The sequence below is a fragment of the Anomaloglossus baeobatrachus genome, chromosome 2, assembly GCF_048569485.1.
Source record: "Anomaloglossus baeobatrachus isolate aAnoBae1 chromosome 2, aAnoBae1.hap1, whole genome shotgun sequence".
Taxonomy (NCBI): Eukaryota; Metazoa; Chordata; class Amphibia; order Anura; family Aromobatidae; genus Anomaloglossus; species Anomaloglossus baeobatrachus.
Genome location: NC_134354.1, coordinates 757,299,949 through 757,312,363, shown reverse-complemented (window position 1 = coordinate 757,312,363; position 12,415 = coordinate 757,299,949). Strand labels below are relative to the sequence as shown.

At 57.3% G+C, this 12,415-nt stretch overlaps 1 protein-coding gene across 3 annotated transcripts in view; it reads right to left on the bottom strand.

Annotated features, from left to right (window-relative positions):
• Nucleotides 1-12,119, bottom strand: part of SESN3 (sestrin 3) — a 102,858-nt gene extending 90,739 nt beyond the window's left edge. For 2 of the 3 annotated variants that reach the window (XM_075334672.1, XM_075334673.1), the window contains exon 1: nucleotides 1,975-2,144. In XM_075334672.1, the coding sequence (XP_075190787.1) occupies nucleotides 1,975-2,037 (63 nt within the window). In that variant the 5' untranslated portion in view covers nucleotides 2,038-2,144. Of the gene's footprint in view, nucleotides 1-1,974; nucleotides 2,145-12,049 lie in introns of those variants that run through there. The other variant, XM_075334674.1, reaches the window with a different exon arrangement.
• Nucleotides 12,120-12,415: the final 296 nt, after the last annotated feature.

Below are 12,415 nucleotides of genomic sequence, written 5' to 3'. Positions count from 1 at the left end.
TAATATGCATGTAACAATATAGAACCCCCAACATAAATCCAGCACCCCCCCAAAAAAAACAAATACCCTATTCTGCATGTAGCGTCATAGAGCTCCCAATATGATCCCGCCGCCAACCCCCCCAAAAAATACCCCTCCTCCTATTGAATATGCACAGAACGTTACAGAGCCCCTAATATAAACCCGCCACCCCCCAGAAAAAAAGAAAAAATACCCCTCCTCTTATTACATATGCACAGAATGTTATAGTGCCCCCAATATAAACCCGCCACCCCTCCCAAAAAAAATACCCGTCCTCTTATTAATTGATATGCACAGAACGTTGTACAGCCCCAATATAAACCCGCCACCCGTCCCACAAAAAAAAAAAAAATACATCCATATCATTCAATAAAGAGGTTTTGTTGTTTTTTTGGGGGGCCGGTGGCGGTTTTATATCCCCCAATATAAAAACGCCACTGCCCCCCCCCCCCCCCCCCAAAAAAAAACAACAAAACCTCCTTTTTGAATCGGGTCTATAATGTTACATCGATATTTAATAAGAGGTTTTTGGGGGAGTTTTGGGGAGGAGGGGTGGTTTTATATTGGGGGCTCTATAAGGTTACATCGATATTTAATAAGAGGTTTGTTGGGGGACGGGTTTGGGGGGGTGGTTTTATATTGGGGGCTCTATAAGGTTGCATCGATATTTAAAATGAGTTTTTTGGGGTGGGGTTTGGGGGGGGTTTATATTGGGGGCTCTAAGGTTACATCGATATTTAATAAGAGGTTTGTTGGGGGATGGTTTTGGGGGGTGGTTTTATATTGGGGGCTCTATAAGGTTGCATCGATATTTAAAATGAGTTTTTTGGGGTGGGGGTTTATATTGGGGGCTCTAAGGTTACATCGATATTTAATAGGAGGTTTTTGGGTGGGGGATGGTTGTTTTATATTGGGGGCTCTATAAGGTTACATCGATATTTAATAAGAGGTTTTTGGGGGGTGGTTTTGTATTGGGGGCTCTATAATGTTTCCTCGATATTTAAAATAAGATTTTTTTTTGGGGTGGGGTTTGGGGGGGGGGGGTTGTTTTTTACCGGGGGCTCTATAATGTTTCATCAATATCATTTAATAAGAGGGGGGTAACGTTATAGAGTCCCAATATAAACCTGCCACCCCCCAACCTCTTCCCCCCCCAAAAAAAACCCCTCATTAAATATCAACGGATCCTTATAAAGCCCCAATATAAAACCACCATCACCCCCCCAAAAAAATACGTCTTCCCTTATTAAACGACATGCACGTAACCTTGTAGAGCCCCCAATATAAACCCGCCACACCACCACCCCCCCCAAAAAAAAAAAAGCTACCCCTCTTATTAAATGGGTGAAAACAAGACATAAATAACCCAAAATATTTACGCCTATAAAAACAACAAATACATTTTTTTAAAAAAATTAACCCTGTACAAGCCAGACCTGGGGAGCAAATACAGGGACAGATTGGTATATTAGGCAGAGGAGGAGGAGGGGGCGATAGTTTACACTAGGGGGGAGATGTTTTCACATAGCAACAGGACGGCAACGTGCAGAAAGCCCCGGAGTGTAACGTATACCGCAACCGTGCGCATAAATAGCGCCGTAACCCGCAACGGTTAGGATCATCGTCAATTTTATAGGATTTTCCCTAATTTTTTTTTTATTTTTTTATTGCACAAAAATAAGTTATTTTTTCAAATGAAAGGTCCCAGTTGCAAAAGTCATCACACCCCCAACAAGTTGCATTAAAACACCCCCCCCAGTGGGAAATTCTCCCCCAAACAGTGAGAGGAGGATCACCGGCTGCAAGTGACCTGTGGATCCAGCATAGACCGTGCAGAACCACAAGTCCCAGCAGGCACCTCGCAGGGGATCCGCCAGGACCTGTGCTGCCTGCAGCCGCCGGGCAGGGGTAGTTGGGGCAGTTGCCGGGAGTTTCGGGGTGTTGGGTGCTCACCTTCCTCAGCACTTTGTGGCAGTTGCTGCAGATCACGTAGTCGCCGTTCCCTGTGCTGTTCATGGTGTCGCCTCCCCGGTGTCGGTGCTCCGGTTGTGGTTCGGGGAGTTGGAGAGCAGCCGGCGAGCTGTGCACTGCGGGCCGACCCGAGAGCACAGACCGGGCACAGGGGGAGGGGGCAGCGAGCGACAAGGACGAAGGGGCGGGGGCGCGACTGCACAGCCACGCCCCCTGAGAGCCGGAAAAGTTATAACATAGGTTAAGGTCACGCCCATCGCACGTCCCCTTTATGCCCTTGTATGGGTAAAACCACGCCTACAAGCAGGAAGAATTCATCACGGAGTGACTAACCACGCCCGCGTGCATGTTCCAGCTCAGGTTCTGTCATTCTGACAGGGATCCTCCCACTCGCCCTCTCCTTTGTGTCCAGCCAATCACAGATGAGCCGCTATTTGCGTCACGCCCCTTGGTAACTGCTCCAGGGGGCCAATCTGAAGCCGAGAAGAGAGAAAGGTGATTTGGCCAATAGGAAAAACTCGAAAACAGACCTGGCCACGCCCCCCAGAGCTTTTCAGCTTTACTTGCAGGACAAAGAGAATAGTGATTAAAAGGGGCGCAGTGCTGAGAGAGGAGGAAAAGAGGGGGCGCAGTGCTGAGAGAGGAGGAAAAGAGGGGGCGCAGTGCTGAGAGAGGAGGAAAAGAGGGGCGCAGTGCTGAGAGAGGAGGAAAAGAGGGGGCGCACTGCTGAGAGAGGAGGAAAAGAGAGGGTGCAGTGCTGAGAGAGGAGGAAAAGAGGGGGCGCAGTGCTGAGAGAGGAGGAAAAGAGGGGGCGCAGTGCTGAGAGAGGAGGAAAAGAGGGGGCGCAGTGCTGAAAGAGGAGGAAAAGAGGGGGCGCAGTGCTGAAAGAGGAGGAAAAGAGGGGGCGCAGTGCTGAAAGAGGAGGAAAAGAGGGGGCGCAGTGCTGAGAGAGGAGGAAAAGAGGGGGCGCAGTGCTGAGAGAGGAGGAAAAGAGGGGGCGCAGTGCTGAGAGAGGAGGAAAAGAGGGGGCGCAGTGCTGAGAGAGGAGGAAAAGAGGGGGCGCAGTGCTGAGAGAGGAGGAAAAGAGGGGGCGCAGTGCTGAGAGAGGAGGAAAAGAGGGGGCGCAGTGCTGAGAGAGGAGGAAAAGAGGGGGCGCAGTGCTGAGAGAGGAGGAAAAGAGGGGGCGCAGTGCTGAGAGAGGAGGAAAAGAGAGGGCGCAGTGCTGAGAGAGGAGGAAAAGAGAGGGTGCAGTGCTGAGAGAGGAGGAAAAGAGGGGGCGCAGTGCTGAGAGGAGGAGAAGAGGGGGCGCACTGCTGAGAGAGGGGGAATAGAGGGGGCGCAGTGCTGAGAGGAGGAAAAGAGGGGGCGCAGTGCTGAGAGAGGAGGAGAAGAGGGGGCGCACTGCTGAGAGAGGGGGAATAGAGGGGGCGCAGTGCTGAGAGGAGGAAAAGAGGGGGCGCAGTGCTGAGAGAGGAGGAAAAGAGGGGGCGCAGTGCTGAGAGAGGAGGAGAAGAGGGGGCGCAGTGCTGAGAGAGGGGGAATAGAGGGGGCGCAGTGCTGAGAGAGGGGGAATAGAGGGGGCGCAGTGCTGAGAGAGGAGGAAAAGAGGGGCGCAGTGCTGAGAGAGGAGGAAAAGAGGGGGCGCAGTGCTGAGAGAGGAGGAAAAGAGGGGGCGCAGTGCTGAGAGAGGAGGAAAAGAGGGGGCGCAGTGCTGAGAGAGGAGGAAAAGAGGGGGCGCAGTGCTGAGAGAGGAGGAGAAGAGGGGGCGCACTGCTGAGAGAGGAGGAAAAGAGGGGGAGCAGTGCTGAGAGAGGAAGAAAAGAGGGGGCGCAGTGCTGAGAGAGGAGGAAAAGAGGGGGCGCAGTGCTGAGAGAGGAGGAAAAGAGGGGGCGCAGTGCTGAGAGAGGAGGAAAAGAGGGTGCGCAGTGCTGAGAGAGGAGGAAAAGAGGGTGCGCAGTGCTGAGAGAGGAGGAAAAGAGGGTGCGCAGTGCTGAGAGAGGAGGAAAAGAGGGGGCGCAGTGCTGAGAGGAGGAAAAGAGGGGGCGCAGTGCTGAGAGAGGAGGAAAAGAGGGGGCGCAGTGCTGAGAGAGGAGGAAAAGAGGGGGCGCAGTGCTGAGAGAGGAGGAAAAGAGGGGGCGCAGTGCTGAGAGAGGAGGAAAAGAGGGGGCGCAGTGCTGAGAGAGGAGGAAAAGAGGGGGCGCAGTGCTGAGAGAGGGGGAATAGAGGGGGCGCAGTGCTGAGAGAGGGGGAATAGAGGGGGCGCAGTGCTGAGAGAGGGGGAATAGAGGGGCGCAGTGCTGAGAGAGGAGGAAAAGAGGGGGCGCAGTGCTGAGAGAGGAGGAAAAGAGGGGGCGCAGTGCTGAGAGAGGAGGAAAAGAGGGGGCGCAGTGCTGAGAGAGGAGGAAAAGAGGGGGCGCAGTGCTGAGAGAGGAGGAAAAGAGGGGGCGCAGTGCTGAGAGAGGAGGAAAAGAGGGGGCGCAGTGCTAAGAGGGAGGAGAAGAGGGGGCGCAGTGCTGAGAGGAGGGGAAAAGAGGGGCGCAGTGCTGAGAGAGGGGGAATAGAGGGGGGCGCAGAGTGCTGAGAGAGGGGGAATAGAGGGGCGCAGTGCTGAGAGAGGGGGAATAGAGGGGGCGCAGTGCTGAGAGAGGAGGAAAAGAGGGGGCGCAGTGCTGAGAGAGGAGGAAAAGAAGGGGGCGCAGTGCTGAGAGAGGAGGAAAAGAGGGGGCGCAGTGCTGAGAGGAGGAAGGGGCGCGTGAGAGGAGGAAGAGGGGGCGCAGTGCTGAGAGGAGGAAGAGGGGGCGCAGTGCAGAGAGAGGGGAAAGAGAGGGGCGCAGTGCTGAGAGAGGGGGAATAGAGGGGGCGCAGTGCTGAGAGAGGAGGGAAAAGAGGGGGCGCAGTGCTGAGAGAGGAGGAAAGAGGGGGCGCAGTGCTGAGAGAGAGGAAAAGAGGGGCAGTGCTGAGAGAGGAGAGGAGAGGGCGCAGTGCTGAGAGAGGAGGAAAAGAGGGGGGCGCAAGTGCTGAGAGAGGAGGCAGAAAGAGGGGGGCGCAGTGCTGAGAGAGGAGGGAAAAGAGGGGGCGCACGTGCTGAGAGAGGAGCGAAAAGAGGGGGCGCAAGTGCCTGAGAGAGGAGGAAAAGAGGGGGCAAGTGCTGAGAGGAGGGAAAGGGGGCGCAGTGCTGAGAGAGGAGGGAAAAGAGGGGGCGCAGTGCTGAGAGAGGAGGAAAAGAGGGGGGCGCAGTGCTGAGGAGAGGGAGAGGAAAAGAGGGGGCGCAGTGCTGAGAGAGGAGGAAAAGAGGGGGCGCAGTGCTGAGAGAGGAGGAAAAGAGGGGGCGCAGTGCTGAGAGAAGGAGGAAAAGGGGGCGCAGTGCTGAGAGAGAGGAGTGAAAAGAGGGGGCGCAGTGCTGAGAGAGGAGGAAAAGAGGGGGCGCAGTGCTGAGAGAGGAGGAAAAGAGGGGGCGCAGTGCTGAGAGCAGCGAGGAAGAAGAGGGGGCGCAGTGCTGAGACAGGAGGAAAAGAGGGGGCACAGTGCTGAGAAGAGGAGGAAAAGAGGGGGCGCAGTGCTGAGAGAGGAGGAAAAGGGGGCGCAGTGCTGAGAGAGGAGGAAAAGAGGCGGCGCAGTGCTGAGAGAGGAGGAAATGAGGGGGCGCAGTGCTGAGAGGGAGGAGAAGAGGGGGCGCATTGCTGAGAGAGGAGGAAAAGAGGGGGCGCAGTGCTGAGAGAGGAGGAAAAGAGGGGGCGCAGTGCTGAGAGAGGAGGAGAAGAGGGGGCGCAGTGCTGAGAAGAGGAGGAGAAGAGGGGGCGCAGTGCTGAGAAGAGGAAAAGAGGGGGCGCAGTGCTGAGAAGAGGAAAAGAGGGGGCGCAGTGCTGAGAAGAGGAAAAGAGGGGGCGCAGTGCTGAGAAGAGGAAAAGAGGGGGCGCAGTGCTGAGAGAGGAGGAAAAGAGGGGGCGCAGTGCTGAGAGAGGAGGAAAAGAGGGGGCACAGTGCTGAGAAGAGGAGGAAAAGAGGGGGCGCAGTGCTGAGAGAGGAGGAAAAGAGGGGGTGCAGTGCTGAGAGAGGAGGAAAAGAGGGGGCGCAGTGCTGAGAGAGGGGGCGCAGTGCTGAGAGAGGGGGAAAAGAGGGCGCAGTGCTGAGAGAGGAGGAAAAGAGGGGGCACAGTGCTGAGAGAGGAGGAGAAGAGGGGGCGCACTGCTGAGAGAGGAGGAGAAGAGGGGGCGCACTGCTGAGAGAGGAGGAAAAGAGGGGGCACAGTGCTGAGAGAGGAGGAAAAGAGGGGGCGCAGTGCTGAGAGGGAGGAGAAGAGGGGGCGCAGTGCTGAGAGAGGAGGAAAAGAGGGGGCGCAGTGCTGAGAGAGGGGGAAAAGAGGGGGCGCAGTGCTGAGAGAGGGGGAAAAGAGGGGGCGCAGTGCTGAGAGAGGAGGAAAAGAGGGGGCGCAGTGCTGAGAGAGGAGGAAAAGAGGGGGCGCAATGCTGAGAGAAGAGGAAAAGGGGGCGCAGTGCTGAGAGAGGAGGAAAAGAGGGGGCGCAGTGCTGAGAGAGGAGGAAAACGGGGCGCAGTGCTGAGAGAGGAGGAAAAGAGGGGGCGCAGTGCTGAGAGAGGAGGAAAAGAGGGGGCGCAGTGCTGAGAGAGGAGGAAAAGAGGGGGCGCAGTGCTGAGAGAGGAGGAAAAGGGGGCGCAGTGCTGAGAGAGGAGGAAAAGAGGGGGTGCAGTGCTGAAAGAGGAGGAAAAGAGGGGGCGCAGTGCTGAGAGAGGAGGAAAAGAGGGGGCGCAGTGCTGAGAGAGGAAGAATAGAGGGGGCGCAGTGCTGAGAAAGGAGGAAAAGAGGGGGCGCAGTGCTGAGAGAGGAGGAAAAGAGGCGGCGCAGTGCTGAGAGAGGAGGAAATGAGGGGGCGCAGTGCTGAGAGGGAGGAGAAGAGGGGGCGCAGTGCTGAGAAGAGGAAAAGAGGGGGCGCAGTGCTGAGAAGAGGAAAAGAGGGGGCGCAGTGCTGAGAAGAGGAAAAGAGGGGGCGCAGTGCTGAGAGAGGAGGAAAAGAGGGGGCGCAGTGCTGAGAGAGGAGGAAAAGAGGGGGCGCAGTGCTGAGAGAGGAGGAAAAGAGGGGGCACAGTGCTGAGAAGAGGAGGAAAAGAGGGGGCGCAGTGCTGAGAGAGGAGGAAAAGAGGGGGTGCAGTACTGAGAGAGGAGGAAAAGAGGGGGCGCAGTGCTGAGAGGGAGGAGAAGAGGGGGCGCAGTGCTGAGAGAGGAGGAAAAGAGGGGGTGCAGTGCTGAGAGAGGGGGCGCAGTGCTGAGAGAGGGGGAAAAGAGGGGGCGCAGTGCTGAGAGAGGAGGAAAAGAGGGGGCGCAGTGCTGAGAGAGGAGGAAAAGAGGGGGTGCAGTGCTGAGAGAGGAGGAAAAGAGGGGGCGCAGTGCTGAGAGGCAGGAGAAGAGGGGGCGCAGTGCTGAGAGAGGAGGAAAAGAGGGGGTGCAGTGCTGAGAGAGGGAGCGCAGTGCTGAGAGAGGGGGAAAAGAGGGGGCGCAGTGCTGAGAGGGAGGAGAAGAGGGGGCGCAGTGCTGAGAGGAAGGAGAAGAGGGGGCGCAGTGCTGAGAGAGGAGGAAAAGGGGGCGCAGTGCTGAGAGAGGAGGAAAAGAGGAGGTGCAGTGCTGAGAGGGAGGAGAAGAGGGGGCGCAGTGCTGAGAGAGGAGGAAAAGAGGGGGCGCAGTGCTGAGAAAGGAGGAAAAGAGGGGGTGTAGTGCTGAGAGGGAGGAGAAGAGGGGGTGCAGTTCTGAGAGGGAGGAGAAGAGGGGGCGCAGTGCTGAGAGGGAGAGGGGGCGCAGTGCTGAGAGAGGAGGAAAAGAGGGGGCGCAGTGCTGAGAAGAGGAGGAAAAGAGGGGTGCGGTGCTAATGTGTCACCCTGGGCAAGCCAGGGGACACAGGTCACACACCACCACACCCTACATCCCAGTTAGGAACACCAAAGCTAAACAAAAATCCTTGTTGCCTTCCTCCAGAGGCTGATGATTCACACCAGGGGGTGGGCCAGGCGGTTGGCTCCGCCCACCGAGGAGTTCACAGCTCTGGAGGTGGGAAGAAACTAGGCAGTCCAGTGAGGGACATGAAAGAGTAAACAGCAGAGATTAGCCCAGGCAGGGCTAGAGTAAACAGCTAAGTGAAAGTGAAGGAAGAAAAGTAGTAAAGGAGGAAAGCAAGAGTGGTGACAGAACAGAAAGAGTGTGCAAAAGCCTGAAGTAGTCCAGCTGTGTGCAGGACAGGTCAGCAAGGTCAGCAACGGCGGTGACTGTCTGGAGGGGGACCGTTTGGAAGTTCCTGGAAGGACCCCGGAGGCTGTGTGCCCGGCGGTCTGGAGCAGTGTTCCGAAGGACAGTCAGCACCAGGGCAGGGGCCTCTCGGACCCCGGCAAGGCTTGGAGTCGCCAGAATTTGCCAAATCCGTCAGTGAAGGGGACGTAGATCCCCCAACAACCAAGTCCCGATGGAAGGCAACAGCCCAGCCAGTGTAAGAGAGACACCGCCACCGCCAAGGCACCAGTTTCTCAGGGCCAGCGCCTGCGGGCAAAGAGTAGAGCTCCTCCGGTCCAGCTTGAAGCCGGGGAGCGGGTTACCGGTGGGGCCCCATCGCAACCAACAAGTACACAAAGGTGCTAGGAAGAGGGACATCACCGTCAACTGCTGGGAGAGCAAGTGCAGCCGTCCGTGGGACCGTCTTACCAGCCGTTTGGTTTACCGTAAAAACTGTGTCAACGTCTCAGGCTGAGTGAGTACCACAGTGCCGCAAGGCACAGCGCTGCCCCTGCGTCCCTGCGCCCACCAGGCCCTGCACCTCCCAAGCCATCACCGGGCTCCGGGATCACCAACCCCTACCCACGGAGGGGCAACACAACACCTGGCTGCTCCGCATCACCATCCCCGGGATCCCCGTATTGAGCAGCGGTGGTGAAATCACCACAACCGTGGGTGGCGTCACGGACAATAAACAATCCCCACACCCAACAACCCCCTTTCACTCACGGGCGAGGAGTGCCGCTCGAGAAACCCCCGGGATCCGGCCCACAGCTCGAGCCACCACTGAGCAGCAACCGCCGGACCCGAGCAGAAGGGGTTGAGCGTAGTGTGCTGACACCCTCCTCCCCGCCCGCGACAACTTGGCGTCACGAACAGGATCTTACCGCTCTGCCGTCTGGTAGAGGTGCGCCTTGTTACCGCCGGAGGTATCCGGCAGAAAAATTTCAGAAGCCGCCATCTTTGGCGCAAAAAGTTCCCGCTCGAGCGTCTTCTCGAGTAGTAGAGGCGCGAAGGCCAAAACCCTGCCCCGAGAAAGGAGGGGCCGGAAAGAGCTAAGGGGGACGCGATGGCGGCTGGACGCATGTAGCTGCAGCTATAAAAGCAGAGACGCCAGGACTCTGCAGCGATACTGGGTTCCTGGAAAGCACAACTGCCGAGATGTCCGCCCTACCTAGTTCTGCAGAGACTACCGAGCGGGTGTCTGGAACAGCGTCGTGGTTGAGGGCCCGGGCGGCGGGGATCTGCCGTCGCTACCAGAGTCAGATCGGCGGGCTGATGGAGCAGTGGGCCGCGGAGGTGGAGGCCCTAGTTGCTGTGGCGCGAGTGTATGGAGTGGAGGCCGTGATGGAGGAGCTGGAGAATGACCCACGCCCCTGTGTCCCCGAGGGACCGGTCGCTGCGGCTGAGGGACCCGGTCTGCCCCTGGCTCCTGTGTTGCCTCCGTCCTACTCGCTCGCGCGTTGCACCGCACCTGGCCCGTCGGATGTGCACCCCTCTGTGACTGCGGCAGGGGCAGAAGATGGCGACTCCGGGCCTGACACCGAGCCTGTGTCAGAAGAAGAGGAGGGAGTCGTTGCCCTGCCTGGCATGGAGGCCACTTATGTTCCCCGAATCGGGGGCAACGGGTATCGGGCGGCCCTTCCGCGCCGTGCTTGCTACGCACTGGAGGGGCTGGCGCCCGTGTCCTTCCACCCCGAGCCGGGTGAGGAGGATGAAAATACCCAGTAGGGCAGCGGATGACCGTTGTCCAGTCCCCGTTGGGACCACCACTTTGTTTAAAAGTTTGAAAAGTTGAAAAATGATAAGGAAATGATTACCGAACAGTAACCAGATTATCTTTGTGATTTGCAACCGGCTGGAGCCGGCACCGTTGTCCCCGTGGGGACCGTTTAAAAAGTTTTGCATGGAGGACTTTCCATGGACAAGCCCGTGAACTTGCAGGGCACCCACAAACGTTAAGTGGCTTGTAAATATGTTGTTTACCGTTACCGTTTTCCGCAATGCCGCCTCCGGAGAGGCAGGTTGGAGGGAGGGCCCTCAGCAGAGCAGGCTGGGGTCCAGCCACCAAAGGAACCGGTGGCTACTCTCTGGAGGGAAGGACAGATCCCGCTCGGGTACCGTGTGCTGGACTGTGGGTCAAGGGGTGCTGCCTGGGCTTTAGGGGCAGCATCAGGGCCAGGTTGCTTGGGTGGGAGAGAGCGGAAACCGTAACCGTAAACCGTTATGCAACGTTAAAGTAAAAGTGCCTCCCGTTAAGGGAAGATTTATTAAAAATGTACATGTTATTATTTTACCATGTTATCTTTTACAGAAAAATAAAACCGGTGTTGGACGGCAGCCCGCGGACGGTCTGCATTTTGCTAAGGGGGAATGTGTCGCCCTGGGCAAGCCAGGGGACACAGGTCACACCCTACATCCCAGTTAGGAACACCAAAGCTAAACAAAAATCCTTGTTGCCTTCCTCCAGAGGCTGATGATTCACACCAGGGGGTGGGCCAGGCAGTTGGCTCCGCCCACCGAGGAGTTCACAGCTCTGGAGGTGGGAAGAAACCAGGCAGTCCAGTGAGGGACATGAAAGAGTAAACAGCAGAGATTAGCCCAGGCAGGGCTAGAGTAAACAGCTAAGTGAAAGTGAAGGAAGAAAAGTAGTAAAGGAGGAAAGCAAGAGTGGTGACAGAACAGAAAGAGTGTGCAAAAGCCTGAAGTAGTCCAGCTGTGTGCAGGACAGGTCAGCAAGATCAGCAACGGCGGTGACTGTCTGGAGGGGGACCGTTTGGAAGTTCCAGGAAGGACCCCGGAGGCTGTGTGCCCGGCGGTCTGGAGCAGTGTTCCGAAGGACAGTCAGCACCAGGGCAGGGGCCTCTCGGACCCCGGCAAGGCTTGGAGTCGCCAGAATTTTCCAAATCCGTCAGTGAAGGGGACGTAGATCCCCCAACAACCAAGTCCCGATTGAAGGCAACAGCCCAGCCAGTGTAAGAGAGACACCGCCACCGCCAAGGCACCAGTTTCTCAGGGCCAGCGCCTGCGGGCAAAGAGTAGAGCTCCTCCGGTCCAGCTTGAAGCCGGGGAGCGGGTTACCTTTGGGGACCCATCGCAACCAACAAGTACACAAAGGTGCTAGGAAGAGGGACATCACCGTCACCTGCTGGGAGAGCAAGTGCAGCCGTCCGTGGGACCGTCTTACCAGCCGTTTGGTTTACCGTAAAATCTGTGTCAACGTCTCAGGCTGAGTGAGTACCACAGTGCCGCAAGGCACAGCGCTGCCCCGGCGTCCCTGCGCCCACCAGGCCCTGCACCTCCCAAGCCATCACCGGGCCCCGGGATCACCAATTCCTACCCACGGAGGGGCAACACAACACCTGGCTGCTCCGCATCACCATCCCCGGGATCCCCGTATTGAGCAGCGGTGGTGAAATCACCACAACCGTGGGTGGCGTCACGGACAATAAACAATCCCCACACCCAACAACCCCCTTTCACTCACGGGCGAGGAGTGCCGCTCGAGAAACCCCCGGGATCCGGCCCACAGCTCGAGCCACCACTGAGCAGCAACCGCCGGACCCGAGCAGAAGGGGTGAGCGTAGTGTGCTGACACCCTCCTCCACGCCCGCGACACTAAGAGGGGGAGCAGTGCTGATGTAATACTATTGTATGTTTGAGGATTTCGATAGCGTTAGGGCAATGACAGCCAGAGACGAGTTTGTGGTACAAGATGTTTTTATGATATGTAACCACGGTAGATACACAACGGAAATACACAGTATAACAAACACAAAAAAATACCTTTCTGAAACGGAGCGAAGGGGATTCCCGGGGCCACGCACCGGACTCCCCCAGGGAGACCACCAGAGCGAACCCCTATACAGGGACTGTCCGGCAATCAACCCCGGAAGGCCTAAATGCGGTGCAGCCGGGACACAAGGGGCAAGCGGTAAAGTCCAGAAGTGTCCGTACGGAATGAAAGTCCAGAATGGTTATGAACCGGAAGAAACTGGGCAGACGTGCTGACAAAAGATGGCAGACGGAGTCCGGGCACAGTTTGAAGAAACCGGGTATGGTCCAGAGTCGGTCGGTAGATTTCCAGGAGGATCCAAAGGTAATCAAGTAGCAGCAGCAGCAAAGCAGGAGCACACAGCAAGCAGTATACTC